Consider the following 17,547-nt stretch of genomic DNA (forward strand, 5'->3'; position numbering starts at 1 on the left):
TTTTCGGGGTGGGGGAGCAAACATACAAACAAACATGCACATATATCTATCTATCTCCCTTTGGAAGTGTCCAGAAGTCTCCAGTGCACTGCGTGAAATAGAGCAAGCATGAACATACAGAGCATTTGCACGCACGATTGCACAGACAGAGAGCTGGGAAGCATCGTGCCATTGGCCACACTCTACCCAGCCAAAGGTCTGAAAGGGAAAGGAAATATTCCCAGATTTTGAGGATGAAAATACGCAGAAAATTGTGGTAGAAAATTGAACTGAAGAGTTCATCAAAGGTCCGCTATTGTAATTTTTTTTCTGGATTTTTTGTTCTTGTTTGTCCTAATTCCTAAATTCGCATCCCCACCCCCAAACCCCCCAACCCTGCCCCGCCCCCTGAGAATGCATGCACCCAGCAACACCTGCTTCTCCCCAGTGCAGACAACAAGGGAACTTTTATGGGCCACTGGCAAGCTGCTTTATAACACGGATCAGCAGGTTCCCACGTAAACATGCCACTGAGCAGTTACAGCTGTTGTCCTCCTGGCTTTCACACAGTCTTATCCCTTGGTAAGAATGGAGTGCAGGAACATATGTTGTAATACTGACTGCTAACAGCAACATGCGAGTGGCAAAAGGAGGAAAACCATCCTCAGCGTTCCTGTAGACAGTGAGATGATGTGTGCTTCCAGGCTTCATAATGAAACGAAATGGGAACATACCATTGAATCATCATTTAGACTTAGGTTCAAGTGCTGGTTCTTATTATTGTTCTTTTGCTTTGTTCAGCTTTATGAACAGGCGAGTTATATCTACCAGTCCGTATCGGGGAAGCACTGCCAATGGGTACGCCTGCCCGAGTGGAATGGCGCTTCATTACGATGACGTTCCCTGCATAAATGGATCGGTAAGAATTGGATTTGCTCAGAACAAATGGTTTGCATGTGTTGAGTGCGTGGACATCTGAAAATTATATTATCTAAAAAGCCCCACTGGGCAGTTTCCAAATGAACTCCTGGTTTTTTTTTGATTGGGGGGGCTGAAATCTTCTCTCACACCTACAGAGTATGAGGGGTGTGGGACATATTGTTTACATTATCCTGCACACAAGCCAACGTGCATGTAGAAAGCAGTTGCCTGTTGATGATTGTTTGCCAAGTCCTTGAATATAATACTCACTTGAGGATCACACTGGACCTGGCAAAATTAGGGACTCAGTTACACCAGGCACTTTTTGGTGTCTGTTGAAAAAGAAACCCTGAACCAAAACTGAACCCCAAACACTTCTCAGTCTCTGGGGCTGCAATTCTCATGATAGCAGGTACTGCTCATCACAGAGGAGAATCACAGTGGTCACTTCCATCTTCAGAAACTGCAGAGTTGATTGTAAGCAGATGTGTAATAGGGTTGAACACATAGTGGATGTTTAGCCATAGTAATACGTGGTTCTCCAGGAGATTTACAGGGGAGCTGCAGCCTGTGTCAGCTCTTAATTTGAGCTGCTTCATAACAGCCCCCCATTATGGCCAAACTCAAGAGAAATTTAAGTTTTGAAGTGTTAAACGTCCTGCAAGTTCAGTTCTCCATCATGTCTTAGTAATGTCAGAAAGATGGTAGGAAGCCTCCCTTGGGAACAACACACAGCGTATGTGTGGTGAGTAGTCTGTGTGTATAGTTCTTGGGCATGCACAAGCCTTTGTATGAGTAGTGTACTGCCACAGCCAGGAGGGATTAAGGAAGGATATTTGGCAACCAGGTTGGTTTCTTTTAAGATTAATGGAATGAATCACTGGACTCTTGTTGTTAGAGCTTTCCATTTTTCTGAAAAGAAAAAAAAATAGAAAAGAAAAAGAAGAATGGCCTGTAGCTATTTTAGCTGGTTAGCTCAGGATAATAATTCTCCAGCAAATAAATGTAATACTAGCATGCTGGCAGCTGGTATTCACTGAAAGGACATAAAGCCTGAAGAAAGGAAAAAAAAAAGGCAAAGAAAAAACCCCTCATGGCTGCTGCTGTTAGGCTAAATTACTTTTAGCAACTCCTATACCAGATGTAATCTGTGTACCACATTCATCTGTGTAGCCTGTGAGTACTCCCCTGTTACCACAGTCTGCTTGTGCCCCCTTGGTGCTAGAGCTAACAACTGAGGGTGAGGAGTGGCACCAGTTTGCTCATAGGATAGAGAACACACAGGAGCCACCTAATGCAATGTTTCCTTTCCACCCTGTGTCCTCCTCCCCCTTTCTAAATAGCTTGACTCAGACGTAAGCAACCAGCACATGCCTGCTGAACACCAGGGGCTTGCTACGGGCAAAAGAATGACTGATGCTTTGATTTCACGTAGGAGACACTGCATGGTGTATTGTTTACTAACTGCCAAAGTGTATGTGTTGCAGTGGGAACCAGAAGATGGCTTTCCTTCTTCTCGTAGCAGGAACCTTGGAGAAGAAATGCTTTATGATAACGCAGGCCTGTACGATAACTTGCCGTCTCCAAAAATCTTTGCGCGCTATCCGCCAGCTGACAGAAAGCCCACTAGGTTGTCTACTGACAAACTCTCCTCTAACCATTACAAACACCCTGTCTCATCCAATCTGTCTTCTGCTCAGTCTGTCACTAATACCTCTGCTGTGGGGAGGGGATCTGGCTCGCAGGTACTGTACTTTTTAATACTTAACAAAGCTTTCTGGTTTTTGGCTGTTCTGTTTGATCTGGTGGTTGTTATCTTAAGGGCTTTGGGCTATTTCAGTCCTGCAGTGTTAGCACTGAAGTGCTTGGGTTTTAGTCATGAGACCACTGCAAATGAAACACGTTGTGGATGTCTTGGTGCCTGGGAAAGGCTTTCCCCACAAATTCTTGATGCTTTAGAGATTGTAGATGATAAGAAAAAAAATGGATGTGACCTTCCAAACTCAACCTGAATGCAAATCTAGCCACATTCTCTCTCCTTAGGCAATGATGACTTAAAAAATATAAGAAAAAAGTTAAATATGACCTGGCTGTGATGTTTGCATCTCTGGTATTTTGCTAATCTGTATATTGTATATGCTATTGTTATATGTATTGTGAATATATATATATATGTCGTGTGTATGTGTATATATATATACACACACATATATGTATACACACATATGTATATGTATATATGTGTATATATATGTATGTGTCGTGTGTATATACACACACACACTCACACTAAATGGTATCGTATATAGTGTGTTATTTAAATTACTGCCTGTTACTTTCTTGTCCTGAAAAAAGAAACCCCTAAGCCTATGCTCGTGCTGCTTTCTGAGCATGGCCTCAGGCTTCTGGACCTCAGCTGAAGCTAAAGTGAAGCTAAAGAGCAGTGAAATCCTGTATGCTCAACCTCAGCGACATGCAGGCAAACTGCAGCTGGGGACCAGGTCAAACCTCACTCAAACCCATACTGGGGACCTTCTCCAGAGCCTGTAGCCAGTCTCCAAAAGCTGGTCATTGGTATAAGCCTGTGAATGTATCAGAGAGATGGGCAGTTTTCAGTTTCACCTGAATTGGAACAGGTAGATAAGCGATTTCCTTGACCAAGGCACCTGTCATGTTGCATTTTTACTCAACCCCTAGAAAAAAATTGTATCAGAATATTAGAATTCAGTGTGAAGTTGCAGAATAGGAAGTAGATCTGAGCAATCTAGACTGCAATGCTTCTCATTGTACTCCCAGTTCAGTCCTCAAAAGCTGTTGGAAGCAGGGGATCAGAGCACAGCACACGTGTGCCCTGTGCTCAGCTAAGGTGTCCCCCACGGAAACAGTGTGCATGGTCAGGGACAGTGTTGCTCTTCCCAGGGTTCAGTTCAGCACAGGGGCACCCTCTAAAAGTAAGAAAAACTTTTAATTAGTAACTAGAAGTTGTGTAAGAGGAAATTGATACATGAACTCCAAATGTTTAAAAAAATATGAAATAATTATGTTGTTTAAATAACAAAAAAAATCTATCACAAGAATGGCAAGGTCATATAGTAAATAAGAAATAGTGTTGGATATTTTTTTGTGGGGCAAACTGTGTTGGGTTTTTCTGTGTGAAATCACCTCTGACAAACCTGTGTTTTGAGACTCTGCTGTATAAAATTATTCGAAAGTACAGCTGTTCTGCCTCCCGATGGCTTTCTCACTATAATAAGTGCTGGAGTTTTGAATAACTTGAATGGAGACTGTAATTCCATCAGAGATGGGGAGTTCATCCCCTTGTTGTTGTGCAGCTGCTGGTGTGGCTCGTGCTGAGCAGGCAGCTCTGAGGTGTCATCTCTGGAGGAAGTGCCGTCTCCAGCTCAATCAATACACTGTATCACGGCTCTCCGAGCAGGCGGCTTTTTGTCAAGCTTTGCCCTTGATGAAAGAGTGACTTTAATGCCAGTGGCACAGGAATAGCTGAAACCCATTTGTACTTCTGTTTTCTAACAGTTTAAAGGCAAGAAGCCTCCTGTGACTGCTAATGGGATCACCGGGAAAGGGAGAACTTTAAACAGCCAGCCGAAGAAACCCGAATCCGTGTCGTGCGTGAAGCGCACCGCGTCCAGTAAGTATGTCTCCTCTCTGCTTGTCAGTGGAGTCATGAGGATACCCAAAATAGCTGTCATCTCAGCAAGCGAGATAAAGAACCACTGTGGGTCTTGAGAGGCCGAGCAGGAGATGCCCACCAGGACTTTGAATAGGAGATATTGTGTGCATCGATGACTCATGAGAACTCCAGCTGCGCCATGAGATTCTCACATGGAGAATGGTAAATCTGAAATGTGGGGCCTCAGCTGCAAAGTCATGAGGGCAGCAGGAAGAATAAAAGTGGCGATTCTTTATTTGGGGCAGAGAGTAATTCTGTCTTCCTATTGGAAGAGGAGGATGAGGAGCTGGGAAAGAGGTGAGCAACTCCATTGCTTGAAAGAGGAATTGCTCTTGTCTCTAATGAAAAAGAAAAAGGTATAACAAAATAATGAAGACAACCACACAGCTTAAACACTTCCTCAGAGAGAGGTGATTTGAACTGGCAAGTGGCACATTCAGGAAGAGGGATCTTCCGGGCCTGTGGATTGCCTGTAGGAGATCCCTAACAGGGATTGCTTTGTTTAGAGAAGGCAAAAAAAGAGCCATAGTCATGATTTTTTTTAAAAAAACACAGAGTCAAAAGCACTGCTTCTTCCAGAGAAGGAACGTGTGTGTGTGTTTTGATTCCATGATACATTTTTAACAAGTTATGGATTTAATGGCAACAAGAGAAATTTGAGTTAGACTTTAGGAAAAAAGTATATGTCTTTATAACTAGGCAGGACGATTGGTGCTGGAATAGAGAATTGTAGGAGTAGAGGCATCTCAGTTACTAATGACTAAAACTGGTTTGACAACTAATTGTCCGGAATGGTTTAGTGCCCTTGACTTTGCCTTCAGATATGCAGACAGAGTGATGTGTTAACTGAGCTATTTTCTTTGAGTCTGCACTGGGACAGAGGTATAGAGGGGACTGTAATGATGTAAATTAGGCCACGGCTACATGTGAGCCATGAAAGGAAAGATTTTACATGGGGAAGTTTAAAAAAGAAAAAAAAACAAGTCATCTCAAGTGTCAAAAAAGTGAAAGCATCATTGTCTTCTCTGAGGTCAGGTGAGAAAAGACACATGCTTGAAGTAAGCATGGATAATAGTCAAAAAGGGCAAACAGGTAGCTTTTCCCCTGACATCTTCCAATTAAAATTAAGGGTTCAGAGGCAAGGAGGAGCCTCCTTTCCTTCCTACACAGGAAAGCAAGGCCATGTCTCAAAACCCAATGTACCATAAAGTGACTGGTATTTCTTCCCCCCCCAAATGTAGAGACCAGTCTATCCCGTATCAGTTCTGTAGCTGAGCTGCAGCACTCAGCTGGAATCATGGACCTTGAGAAAAAGTCGATGGAAGAGGGCTGGGAATCCATTTTCTCAAACCATGAAATGCTTCCTGTGATATTCAGACTCGGGGAATAGAGTGTTGCAGTTGATTTAACCATGAATAACTGCAATCCACTGCCTACAGATGCGGAGCAGTACAAATATGGCAAGAACCGCGTGGAGGCAGATGCAAAGAGGTTGCAAAGCAAAGAGGAGGAGCTGCTGAAGAGGAAAGAAGCCCTCCGGAACAGGCTGGCTCAGCTCCGGAAGGAGAGGAAAGATCTCCGTGCTGCCATTGAAGTCAATGCTGGTAGGAGAGGCTTTTTTTCTTTGGTAATGAATTCTGCCCTGGGTAGGCTTCATTATCCAACTCATTTTGTATTCTGTGCTGAAGGCATCACACTACAAGAGGTTTGGGTTTGATGCTAAACAGTGCTTTGTAATGGGTGTGTTTGCTTTGTGGACAGATATAAAACACACAATATACATATATTTAGATTGTGTATATACTTATTTCTCTGCATATTTTACTTATATATATTTGCATGTGTTTATATACACATCTGTGAAATGACGCTGAGATGGACCTCATACAAGCAGAACATGTCAATTGTTTTATTGTGACTGGTTCATCATGTTTTCATGACATGGAAAAAACCCAAAACAAATACTAATTTGGAACGAGACTAGAGACCTAGGGAAGTGACCATTTGACTTCTGTTGCTAAACATTTTATGTGAAAAAAAGTCATTTTTTGTGAAGTATGGAACATTTTTGTGATGTCACTGATTTTTAGAGACCTTGTTCCTATTTTTAAAGAAAGTAATTTCTGCAAGTGTCAGTTAAAGCTTCTTATTGAACTAATAAAACTGCTGTGGATGACAGGCAGGAAGACCCAAGTGATTCTTGAAGACAAGTTAAAGAAGTTGGAAGAGGAGTGTAAGCAGAAGGAGGCTGAACGTGTAAACTTGGAGCTCGAGCTGACTGAGGTGAAGGAGAGCCTTAAGAAAGCTTTGGCTGGTGGCATCACGCTGGGCTTGGCTATTGAGCCCAAATCAGGAACATCAAGCCCACAGGTATGTAAAAAACACACAAATCCCAGTACCATGAGCTTCACACCTTTGGTAAAATGAGTGGGAACTGAGAAATTTTTAAAGGCTAATCAAGCCCAGGAAATAACAGCAGAAGTAAATGCCTTTCTGCATTATTTCCACTCTTCACCTGCATCTGGTGTACTTTCTACAGCCAAGTAGAGCAAGTAGACATGGGAATCCCTGGCAGTATGTGTTAGGATGTTTTGCAAAAGCTGACACCTCATTGTCTTCAGTGATTGCAAAAGTGCATCAACTGACACATTGCTCCACCCCAGAGGCTGAGTTAAATGCAGTGAGTCACCCTGCAGTGCTGGAGACCTACATGTGTCAGTCCCCCATCAATCACTGTCACCCCTTGAAAGGACTGCATCTCTCACATTCACAGTGGAGCATGGCAGCCCTGGCTCCTGCTGTGGCTCCCTGTCAGAAGCCACAGGGTAGCTGCATCAAAATGATTTGAGGGACGTGTCAGTTCCTCCACATGACCCCAGGTTCTTTAACCTGAGAAAACAAACTTGAATTTTCCTCCCAGAACACACACTTTATTTTGTTTTCTTTTTTTCCAACCTCTTTTCCATTTCTCCATCATCATTGTGAATCTGGCTTTTCTAAAAGAAATAATTCTGCAGTTCTGAGTCTAGATAGGAAACGCTGCTCGTGTGACTTTTTGGAGGAAACTCAGTGCAGGGTTTTCCTTCTTTTTTAGTCTCCAATTTTCAAGCACCGAACTTTGGAAAACTCTCCAATCTCCAGTTGTGATACCAGTGACACTGAATGCTCCGTACCTGTGAACAGCGCAGCAGCTCTGAAACGACCTCCCTCATCGAATAACTCTCCGTGTCGAGGCCACGTCCTCAGAAAAGCAAAGGTGAGAAGGCTTAGCTCTCATTTTTTTATCTGGTCTTTCTCTTATTATTAAAAAATGTTATTTGATTGTGGTGATCAAGCACTGAGAAGGTTGCCCAGAGCAGCTGTGGTTGCCCTCTCCCTGGCAGTGTCCAAGGCAAGGTTGGATGGGGCAACCTGGCTGGTGGAGGGCATCCCTGCCCATGGCAGGGGGTTGGGACTGGATGATCTCTGAGGTTCCTCCCAACCCAAACCAGTCTAGGATTCTGTGATAAAGAGACATAGAAAATTTTTATTCCTGCTGTTTCTGTGTGTTAAATTTTGCTTCAAGAAGAGAATGTGCCACATCTGAAGTGTTTGTATTGCTACGTGAATACTGCTGATTTTAGGGAACCTTTTTGCAGGAGAATTGCTAAGTAGTTGGGGAGACAGATTGGATTCTGCTTTTTCATTTCCTGTTTCTCACTGCTCCATTACAGATTTAATTTGCAAGGCAAGTGGACTGTGGTACAGACAGCCCATCTAAATTTATTTGTACAGTTACACTAATTTGTGTAGCAGAGAAGTGGCTGAAAGAACATTGTTACAGTTAAGTGTTCTGAAACACTACAAGATGGAGTCAGATTTTTGCCACCTGGTGTAAGAAAAGAATTGTAATTGTATACTAATTAACACTATGTGTTGCAAACATGTATTCTTAATGTAGATTTTAAAGTAGAAGCTGAATTAATTTAGTCTCACAAGTTTGTGTTCCTCTTGTATGGTTAGTTTTCTACTTTTTGTGGTTTAGTTTCAAGGTTTTTATGACTGTTCATTTGGGCTAAATTTGCTAGCAACATAAGCACGTGGGAAGTGTGTAACCAAGGGTGCCAGTGATAGCATTGGCCCAGGCCTCTCTTCATGTAATAGTTCACTGCTAATTGGAATTGCAAACAATGATAGCCATAGACATTTGTTTTCATACAGTCCATTTCCTTTTGGAAAACAATTAAATATTCTGTATAGGGGTTTGTTTGTTTTTTAAAGATAGCTGTTGTTACATGTCTTCACAGCTATTTAGCCAGCTATTTAGTCTTTAGACTTGGACAAACCAAGGCAGTGTAAAAATCTGAACATTTGTGGTGTAAAGAATACCTTCCAGCTGTAGTACACCCCTTCTAAGAATATACCATAGAGGTAAAACAGTGCTGTGTAGTTTGGTATCCCTGTGCTTTGGATAGGTTGGGCAAGCTCTTTTGTAGGGGAGTTGGATATGAGATTGGGCTAATCAGAAAGGATATGGAGCCATGCAGCATATGCCCCATCCTGGGAGTAACAGCCCAAAGTATCCAATTCAGTTTTAGTGGCTTTTTCCTAAAACATCATCCACTAAATATGAGGAGTGAAATGTTGCTGAGTTAGGTAGTGCAACCCAAGCTGTGCTCAGCCCATTCGTAAGGCGCTGCAGCCAGTGTATGCATCAGGTATGGATCTGCAGCACAGCCCGCCTTCAGGGGGGTTCAGTGTACAGCTGCATGGGTGGAATTTGGCTCTCCCTTCTCTTGGCCTTTTGCAGTTAGACATGAGTCCAGGCCTTATGGATGTGGCTAAAGAAAGGGCCTCACACATGAGTATCCCAGAGCAGAACTTGGCTCTCCACACACGGATGTCAGAGCGCTGTGTGGGCGTGAAAAGGATTTCAGGTCTGTGCTAATGCTGCATCTTCAGCAGCTGGCACCCCTCCCAGCGTTACGAGGGAGTTGTGTCAGCCTTCCAAGTGTCAGGGTGTTATACCCCACCTCCCCCCTCCCCAGTATGTATGTGAATGCACTAACTGCTGTTCACCAGCCAGCCTTGTGCTTGCAGCCACCTTCATGTCCCCATTGTGCGCATGAGCCTGCAGCACCCCAAAATGTAGAAAGTAATAACGCAGATTTTCAGGGAGTCAGAAGGAATTTTAATTGCAATTTGGTTAATCTCCACTTGGCTAGACATGGAGCCTGTATTAAAACATGGAAAACAATATTCTGCATTAGCATTCCTAGTGAAGCATAATACTCCAAATAGCCTTGCTAGAAAAGAAAAACAATTATTTAAATATTTCACCTCTCAGATTAACTTCTAAACCCAAATTTTTATGTGCAGCAAGGAAACTGCAACAAGCCCTTCAGAGCTGTTTTCAAAGCTGATGGACTGGTGACTAGCGGCAGCTTACATTTTGCTTATGTTCAGGGAGGGGAGAAGAATAGGAGCTCTCCCAGTTTCCCAGCTCCCAGTCAGACTGGTGTTGACTTAAACATTCTTGCAGTGGCCTGAACCTGCTGGAGAAATGGAAAGAAAGAAAAAGCTCCTTCTGCACCTGCAAAAGAAGCTACTGCTTTCAAGGTTTATTTTACTCTTAGAAAAATTCTCCTTTCAGTTGCTTAGCCAGCAACTTCCTTTAGAGCTTTGGCAGTGCATACAGAGTGAACATACATTTAATATCCATTTTAAAATAATTTAGCTTTTTTTCTAATACTGTGGTTTAAGTTTAGGTTTACCATAATTTGATATAAAATGAAATACTTAAAATGCATTTTGATAAAAATAACATTTAAATAGAGGAAAAAAAATACCCCACCCAAAGAGTCAAGATTTAAAACCCACCCAAGTAGTGTCTACCTGCTTTAAACCAAGATGGTTTTTTTTCTTATATTGCTAAAGCAGCCACCAACTGTGACCTTTACAGCAGTTGAAGAGGTGTCATGGTCACGCAGCTGTTCAGCCAAAGCAATGCTATGGCTGCTTTCAGCAGCAGCAGAAATACATATTTACGTGAATAAGTAACGGGTTTCAGTCTCAGCTCTTAAATGTTGTGGAATGAGCATTAAATTCAGGAATTTGGGTTGGGAGCCAAGTCAGCAGAGGATCTCTGCTGAATAGATGGGTGGGAGAGGAATCAGCGGACCCCAGAGCCTGGGGACAGCTGGGCGGTTGCTCCATGGGGATCCCTTCAGTGAGAGGCCAACTCCTCTGTGTCTTCCTCATTTTCTGATGACTGTAATGGTGTGATTTGGGGAGTAGGTACAGCGTGGATGTCATAGGCTGAGCCCAGCTCTCTTCAGGTCTTCTGCTCCTGTGTACTGCTAGGAAACACTGTAGGTATCACTCAGTTGCCACAAGTTTGATCTAACGGCACAATTTTCACTTATGTGGCAGAAGAAATGGCAATACCTTGCTCTGAGGCAGATGGGTGAAAGCATTATAGATTACAAGCTTTGATGTAGATCTAGGTGTCATTTCCTTAGCTAACAGGTGGGGAAACTGAGGCATGGAAAGGCAAAGGGATTTCTTAAACTTGCTGAGCAGTAGGTCAACATGGATTATGTATATGGGAAAGAAATGCAGTGTGAACTGACTTGCTTTTCTTTGCCTTGCCTGTAAGTCTCTCCTCTGCCTCAGGAAGCTGCTCTTTTTAGCCACAGTAACTTTTATCTGCCACGAGTTTTATAATAAGAAAGTTGAATAGTAAAGTAGTCACTTTGTGTCAGCTGAGAGAGAGATACTGAGTGCTTCCTGCTGCCTCGTGCAAGGAAGTTAGAAAGCCCTATATGCTAAATCAGCCACTCTTACTCGGCTCCAGCTGAGAACTTTAGACCAACTGTGGTGTGCAAATTTTTTCCTAAGTACCCTTGGCAGAAAACAAATGTGGCTTATTTACACTGTGCTAGGCAGAAAGTTGCTGTATATAGTTGTGGAGGGGTGGAAGCTGTGCACAGGCACTATCTGGACATACTTGTTAGCATTCCCTAACTAATTTGTGGGTAGAAGGCTGGAGTTAATGGAAAAACTGTTACTGACCTCAGTTGGCTTTGGCTTAGCAGAACTGATGACATCAGTGGGGTACCCTGATTTCTCTAACATTTTCCATATCTTCCCCCCCTTCCAGGAATGGGAAATGAAAAATGGAACATAAATATCACAAAAACCACTCACTTGCCATAAAGGCCTTACCTGTTATGGACCAAGACATGGGCTGCAAAAGACTCGTCTGAAAGGTGGTATCAAGGGATACAACACAAGAGGTTTATAATTCTGTTAAGTTAATGGTAGCTTGGCGCTAATTTGCCTGTATTCCCTCTACTGTATTGCTGTGTAACTATGTGTGCCCCTGTTTATTAGCTGTAACTCTTCATTTCCAACTTCACCGGTGGAGAAAAATCAAAACCCCAAAGAAAAAAGAAAACCTCACCAAACCACCCCACCAACCACAGTAAGTAAAAAAGGAGCATAAAGTCCCAGCTGAAGCTTTACTCTGCTGAAGCAGAGTAGATCAGCAATGAATATATCACATCAGGTGGCCTGAATGCCACTGAAGACTGGTGCTTTAGGAAAGAATGATGTGAAAGCATCACGGATGTGAAGTACTCTGAGGTTAAAATTGACTTTGCAAGGTCTGACACAGAGGTGTCTTTGCTCATCAGCACTTGCCTTGCTGTTGCTGGTTCCCGTGGCAAAAGAACACTGAGGAAATGTGTTCAGAGAAGTTTGGTGGCTTACTGGGCTGGGAAAGCAGGAGCTCTCCAGTGCCACTGTCCTCCACACCGCTGCAAGACCACGAGATGACACGACTCAGCCATGAAGCGTTTTTGGGGAACAGTTTAGACAGATGCTTTTGTCACTGGGGGATAAAAATCTGCCATACTTTGTGGGGGGGTAACTGTATTTTAGTATGTTCTCCTTAGTAGTATTCCAGTTGTTCATCAGTCATTCTCAAAGGTCGTGTTGTCAACCTATGATTTGCTCCTGATTTTTTTAAAAGGCAAAAGAGTATTTTTAGATACCCTTTCTTTTCTATACTTCTAGGAAAAGAAAATGCCATTCAAACTAATCCTCAACAGCTGATGGCAACTCAGAATAGCTTATGCAGTCAGTCTTGTTTTGCTTTTAATAATATAGTGTTGTTGAACTTGAGTTATGGAACACTGCTGTACTTGGTTTTCTTCATCTTTTCAGATCTCTGCTACTTTTGAGGAAGATGGCTTGAAAAGATGATAGTTCCCAGACTCTTTTATAAACCAGTTTTACAAAGAATTGGGGATTTTCTGATACAGGAGTCCGTTCCTGTGTAGTAAGAAACAGCATCTTGCATTTTGTGTATGAATTTCTAGAAATCTGTTCTTTGTCTCTATCCATGTCACTCCTGAGAACTTACATGCAGTGAATTAATTGCCAACTGAAATCCTTCAAAATCTCAAGATTAGCTTGAAAAAAAAACAGGAGAGAGAGAGGGGAAAAAAAAACATATGAGCTGGGTTCTTCTAGTTTTCTTCTCTGTGGTGTTTTTTTAAGCCTTTGAGCCTTCAATCACATTCTCAAGAGTTTTTTTTCCCCTCTCAACTGTGAGGACTAGAAAATTACTTTAATTAAAAAAATTTAAATACTACTCCTACTTTGAGATAATCATCCATATTTTTTCCCTTTTTTATCTTTCCATCTATCTTTCCATCTTTTTTATCTTTTCTTATTTTTCCATCTTTCCATCTTTTCTTACCTTTTCTTATCTTTTCATCTTTTTATCTTTTTTCATCTTCTTTATCTTTTCATCTTTTTATCTTTTCTTACCTTTTCTTACCTTTTCTTACCTTTTCTTATCTTTTCTTACCTTTTCTTATCTTTTCTTACCTTTTCTTATCTTTTCTTACCTTTTCTTATCTTTTCATCTTTTTCCATCTTTTTATCTTTTCTTATCTTTTCTTATCTTTTCTTATCTTTTCATCTTTCTTATCTTTTCTTATCTTTTCATCTTTTTTCATCTTTTTATCTTTTCTTATCTTTCATCTTTCTTATCTTTTCTTATATTTTCTTATATTTTCTTATCTTTTCTTATCTTTTCATCTTTTCTTATCTTTTCATCTTTTTTATCTTTTCTTATATTTTCTTATCTTTTCTTATCTTTTCTTATCTTTCTTATCTTTTCTTATCTTTTCATCTTTCTTATCTTTTCTTATCTTTTCATCTTTTTTCATCTTTTTATCTTTTCTTATCTTTCATCTTTCTTATCTTTTCTTATATTTTCTTATCTTTTCTTATCTTTTCTTATCTTTTCATCTTTTCTTATCTTTTCATCTTTTTTATCTTTTCTTATCTTTTCTTATCTTTTCTTATCTTTTCTTATCTTATCTTTTCATCTTATCTTTTCATCTTTTCTTATCTTTTCATCTTTTTTATCTTTTCTTATCTTTTCTTATCTTTTTATCTTTTCATCTTTTCTTATCTTTTCTTATCTTTCATCTTTCTTATCTTTTCTTATCTTTTCATCTTTTCTTATCTTATCTTTTCATCTTATCTTTTCATCTTTTCTTATCTTTTCATCTTTTTTATCTTTTCTTATATTTTCTTATCTTTTCTTATCTTTTCATCTTTTTATCTTTTCTTATCTTTTCATATTTTTAATCTTTTCTTATATTTTCTTATCTTTTCATATTTTCTTATCTTTCCTTATCTTTTCTTATCTTTTCTTATCTTTTCATCTTATCTTATCTTTTCATCTTTTAATCTTTTCTTATCTTTTCATCTTTTTATATTTTCATCTTTTCTTATCTTTTCATCTTTTTAATCTTTTCTTATATTTTCTTATCTTTTCTTATCTTTTCATCTTTTCTTATCTTTTCTTATCTTTCATCTTTCTTATCTTTTCTTATCTTTTCATCTTTTCTTATCTTATCTTTTCATCTTATCTTATCTTTTCATCTTTTCTTATCTTTTCATCTTTTTTATCTTTTCTTATATTTTCTTATCTTTTCTTATCTTTTCTTATCTTTTCATCTTTTCTTATCTTTTCTTATCTTTTCTTATCTTTTCATCTTTTTTATCTTTTCTTATCTTTTCATCTTTTTTATCTTTTTTCTTTTTTCCCATTTTTTTCCCTTTTTTTTCTTTTTTCCTTTTGTTTTTTTTATCTTTTTTTAATTTTTCAATCTTTTTTGTCGTTCCATCTTTTTCCCCCATTTTTTTCCCCCTTTTGTTTTTTTCCATTTTTTTCCCCTTTTTATCCTTTAGCTGTTTTTTCCCTTTTTTTTTCCTTTTTTATTTTGGCAAATGCCCTAACGCAGTACAGGTGGCTACTGGACTCTGCACTCAAGAGTTATGCTATACAAATCATCTACAGTGTGAGCACTGATTTATTCAGAGAAGGAACAAAAAACCACCAAACCCAACCCCGAAAAATAAAAAATTCAAGTAAAATCAAAGGTCAAGGAATTTATTTTTTTGTTTCTGCTTTTCCCACCTAATGAGTCACCCACTGAGATAATATACATACTGTAGCTGATAGGACACAGGCCCCTGTCCTGCAATCAGTTCCAGGTATCCCAATTGATTTCAGTGGAGTAGATATGGGGCCCAAATTGAGAAAGGGCTTCTTGGGGCTATGCTTTGTACAAAGTGCTGCAGGAATACAGATACAGTAGGGAAGCAAGTGTCAGTGTGCTTTTCACTGCAAACAGGATTTTTTTAAATTATTATTTTAGGCCATCTGCTACTAAAGGCTACACGTGGAGGGCACATGTTATGCTGTATGACTATGGATGAAACAGTATCGAGTTCCCATAGATATTAGCAGAAACAAAATTGAAGCAAAAGTTAAGTTCATTTAGGCTTTTTATTTCAAATTAAGTTATTTATTTGTATATTTCAATAAATATTTAATTTATATCTGTACATATTTATGATGCAAATTAGGCTTCTAGTCAACATTTGCAATAACATAGCGGTTGCCATGAAAAAGTGGTCCTGCATCAATTAATGCAGAGTAGGCAAAAAGCCAAATGATTTGTCTTTTTTAGCCAATATTGGCATCGTAGCTTCATCCCCTATATTCCCTGTAAAAAACAACAACACTCCTCAGTAAGGACAGGTTTTAATCCATACCTGAGACAGAAGAGTGCCAATTTCTGTCCAACCAAACGGAAAGCGCGTGGTGCCGGGGCCGTGCGCCACTGCTCTGCCGTAGATGCATCTCTGGTCTACACAGTGGCCAAGGTTTTTAAGGAGGAACAACAGAAAAACCTCTCCATAGACCACATTCGGTGCTGTGAAATAGTCTCTGGCTTGTTGAAAAGTACTATTGCTGTACAATTTTGTTATAAAAAGCAACAAGAAGCCTGTATTTCCAGGAGTTTTAGATTTCTGGATCACCGGGCAGGGTCAGCGCCAGAGCAGCAGGAGTTCTGTTTGAAAGAAAAAAATTCTTGTATTTTAAAACCATTGCATTCCTCTGTCTTTTAAGAAAAATATTACACTTGTGCTTCCTCAACAAACTCTTGTTACTGTACCAGGTGCTTTTTTTATTGGGTTTTTTTAATGGGTGATGCTTTTTAAAAAATAAAATTAGAAAAATTTATAATTTTGGGGGATCAACTTTTTTTTAAATGATGAGATGATTGTGGTAATTTGATTTTTTTTTTTCAAATGGAAAATACTTAATTTACTCTAAGTTTTTGTTAAAGACACTTTCAAATTAATTGGCCCGGGCTGTATGGTGTAAGATAATGTTCTCATATTAAGAATGTAATTATTTCCTTATTGTATTTTTTAAAAAACAAAAATCATATTTAAAAAAAACTCTGTGAAAAAAAGAGCATGAAACATGAAAAAAAGCTTTTGTTTTATTTTTGTTATTGGATATGTTGGCAGTGCCCATTATAATTGACTGTAAATATAGTCTTTCTACTGTTTTTCTCAACATATTTAAGTTTTTTGACACACATTCATGGAAACTTCTGTTTAAAAAAGAAAAAAGATCCATAACAGAGCCACCTACAAATGTGTGTCTCTTTTAGTAGCTTCAACTAACTTTATGCCTTTCTAGTTTATTCTTCAGAAAGTCTTGCAGAGTGTGAAAAAAAAAGACTGGCACCTGGTAGGTGCGACAGATCCAAGATCATTATTAATAAAGTTACATGTCAAAACAGAAGTATTTGTGGTGGTTTTTTCTTAGCATTTGTCAGTATAACAAGCACCTTACCACTTTCTGATTTTTTTGGAGATCAGCTTGCAGTGTGATGCTGTAATGTTGAGAACAGATCCTTTCATTGCATTAAGGATACACTGAGCAGCATTTGTAGCATTTTGCCTCAGCTTTTGAAAATCCATCATGGTCAGAGTAAAGTAACATTTTTCACCACAGCAGCTGGATTAATTTGGAAGCAAAACATGTTTTAGGGCATAAATCACAAAAAGAAAAAAAGGAAAATTAATCACTGTCTTCCTGGAAAACAGGAAAAAATACTGGCTGATGTTTATGACTCAGAAGTTTTATTATAGAGACATAATTTATGATGATGTTGAAACCAGTCAGGCTTCAAAATAGCATAGCAATTAATATGGCTTTGATGAGTATAGCAAAGGAAACAGAAGTGAAGTGATTATCTTATTCTTTTTTTTCCCCCAGAAAATTGGTTTCTGAAGTAAAGTAGCCCTTTAGGTTAAGTGTTAGCAACTTGCATTTGGTGTCTCTTTTATGGGAACAGCTTGTCTGTGTTTGGTCTCACTCCTGCCTTTCCGACTCAGGAGCTTTCCTCAGCAACAGCTCTTGGAGCAGCATTAAAAACAAAAGACTTCTTACAGTTTCTTTGGGTTTTGCCTTTGTTTGCATCAGAGTCCTAAATTTGGCAAGTGAAACGTAGTCACTTGAGATTCAATGGGCAGCTCTTTTAGTGATAAATTGCAGTTTGAAGTCTCAGCTAGCCACAATATAGGAT

At 39.5% G+C, this 17,547-nt stretch overlaps 1 protein-coding gene across 2 annotated transcripts in view; it reads left to right on the forward strand.

Moving 5' to 3' along the window:
- The window catches only part of AFAP1 (actin filament associated protein 1), a gene marked incomplete at both ends in the record, with an annotated part of 58,471 nt that extends 46,712 nt beyond the window's left edge, over window positions 1-11,759 (forward strand). Inside the window, 7 exons of one of the 2 annotated variants that reach the window (XM_084266817.1) lie at window positions 781-898; window positions 2,388-2,645; window positions 4,435-4,549; window positions 6,031-6,195; window positions 6,771-6,961; window positions 7,686-7,847; window positions 11,733-11,759. In XM_084266817.1, coding sequence (XP_084122943.1) covers window positions 781-898; window positions 2,388-2,645; window positions 4,435-4,549; window positions 6,031-6,195; window positions 6,771-6,961; window positions 7,686-7,847; window positions 11,733-11,759 — 1,036 coding nt within the window. The remainder of the gene's footprint in view (window positions 1-780; window positions 899-2,387; window positions 2,646-4,434; window positions 4,550-6,030; window positions 6,196-6,770; window positions 6,962-7,685; window positions 7,848-11,732) is intronic. The other variant, XM_084266818.1, reaches the window with a different exon arrangement.
- Between the last annotated feature and the right edge of the window lie 5,788 nt (window positions 11,760-17,547).

Source organism: Gallinula chloropus (genome assembly GCF_964237585.1).
Source record: "Gallinula chloropus genome assembly, chromosome: 7".
In the NCBI taxonomy this organism is placed as follows: Eukaryota; Metazoa; Chordata; class Aves; order Gruiformes; family Rallidae; genus Gallinula; species Gallinula chloropus.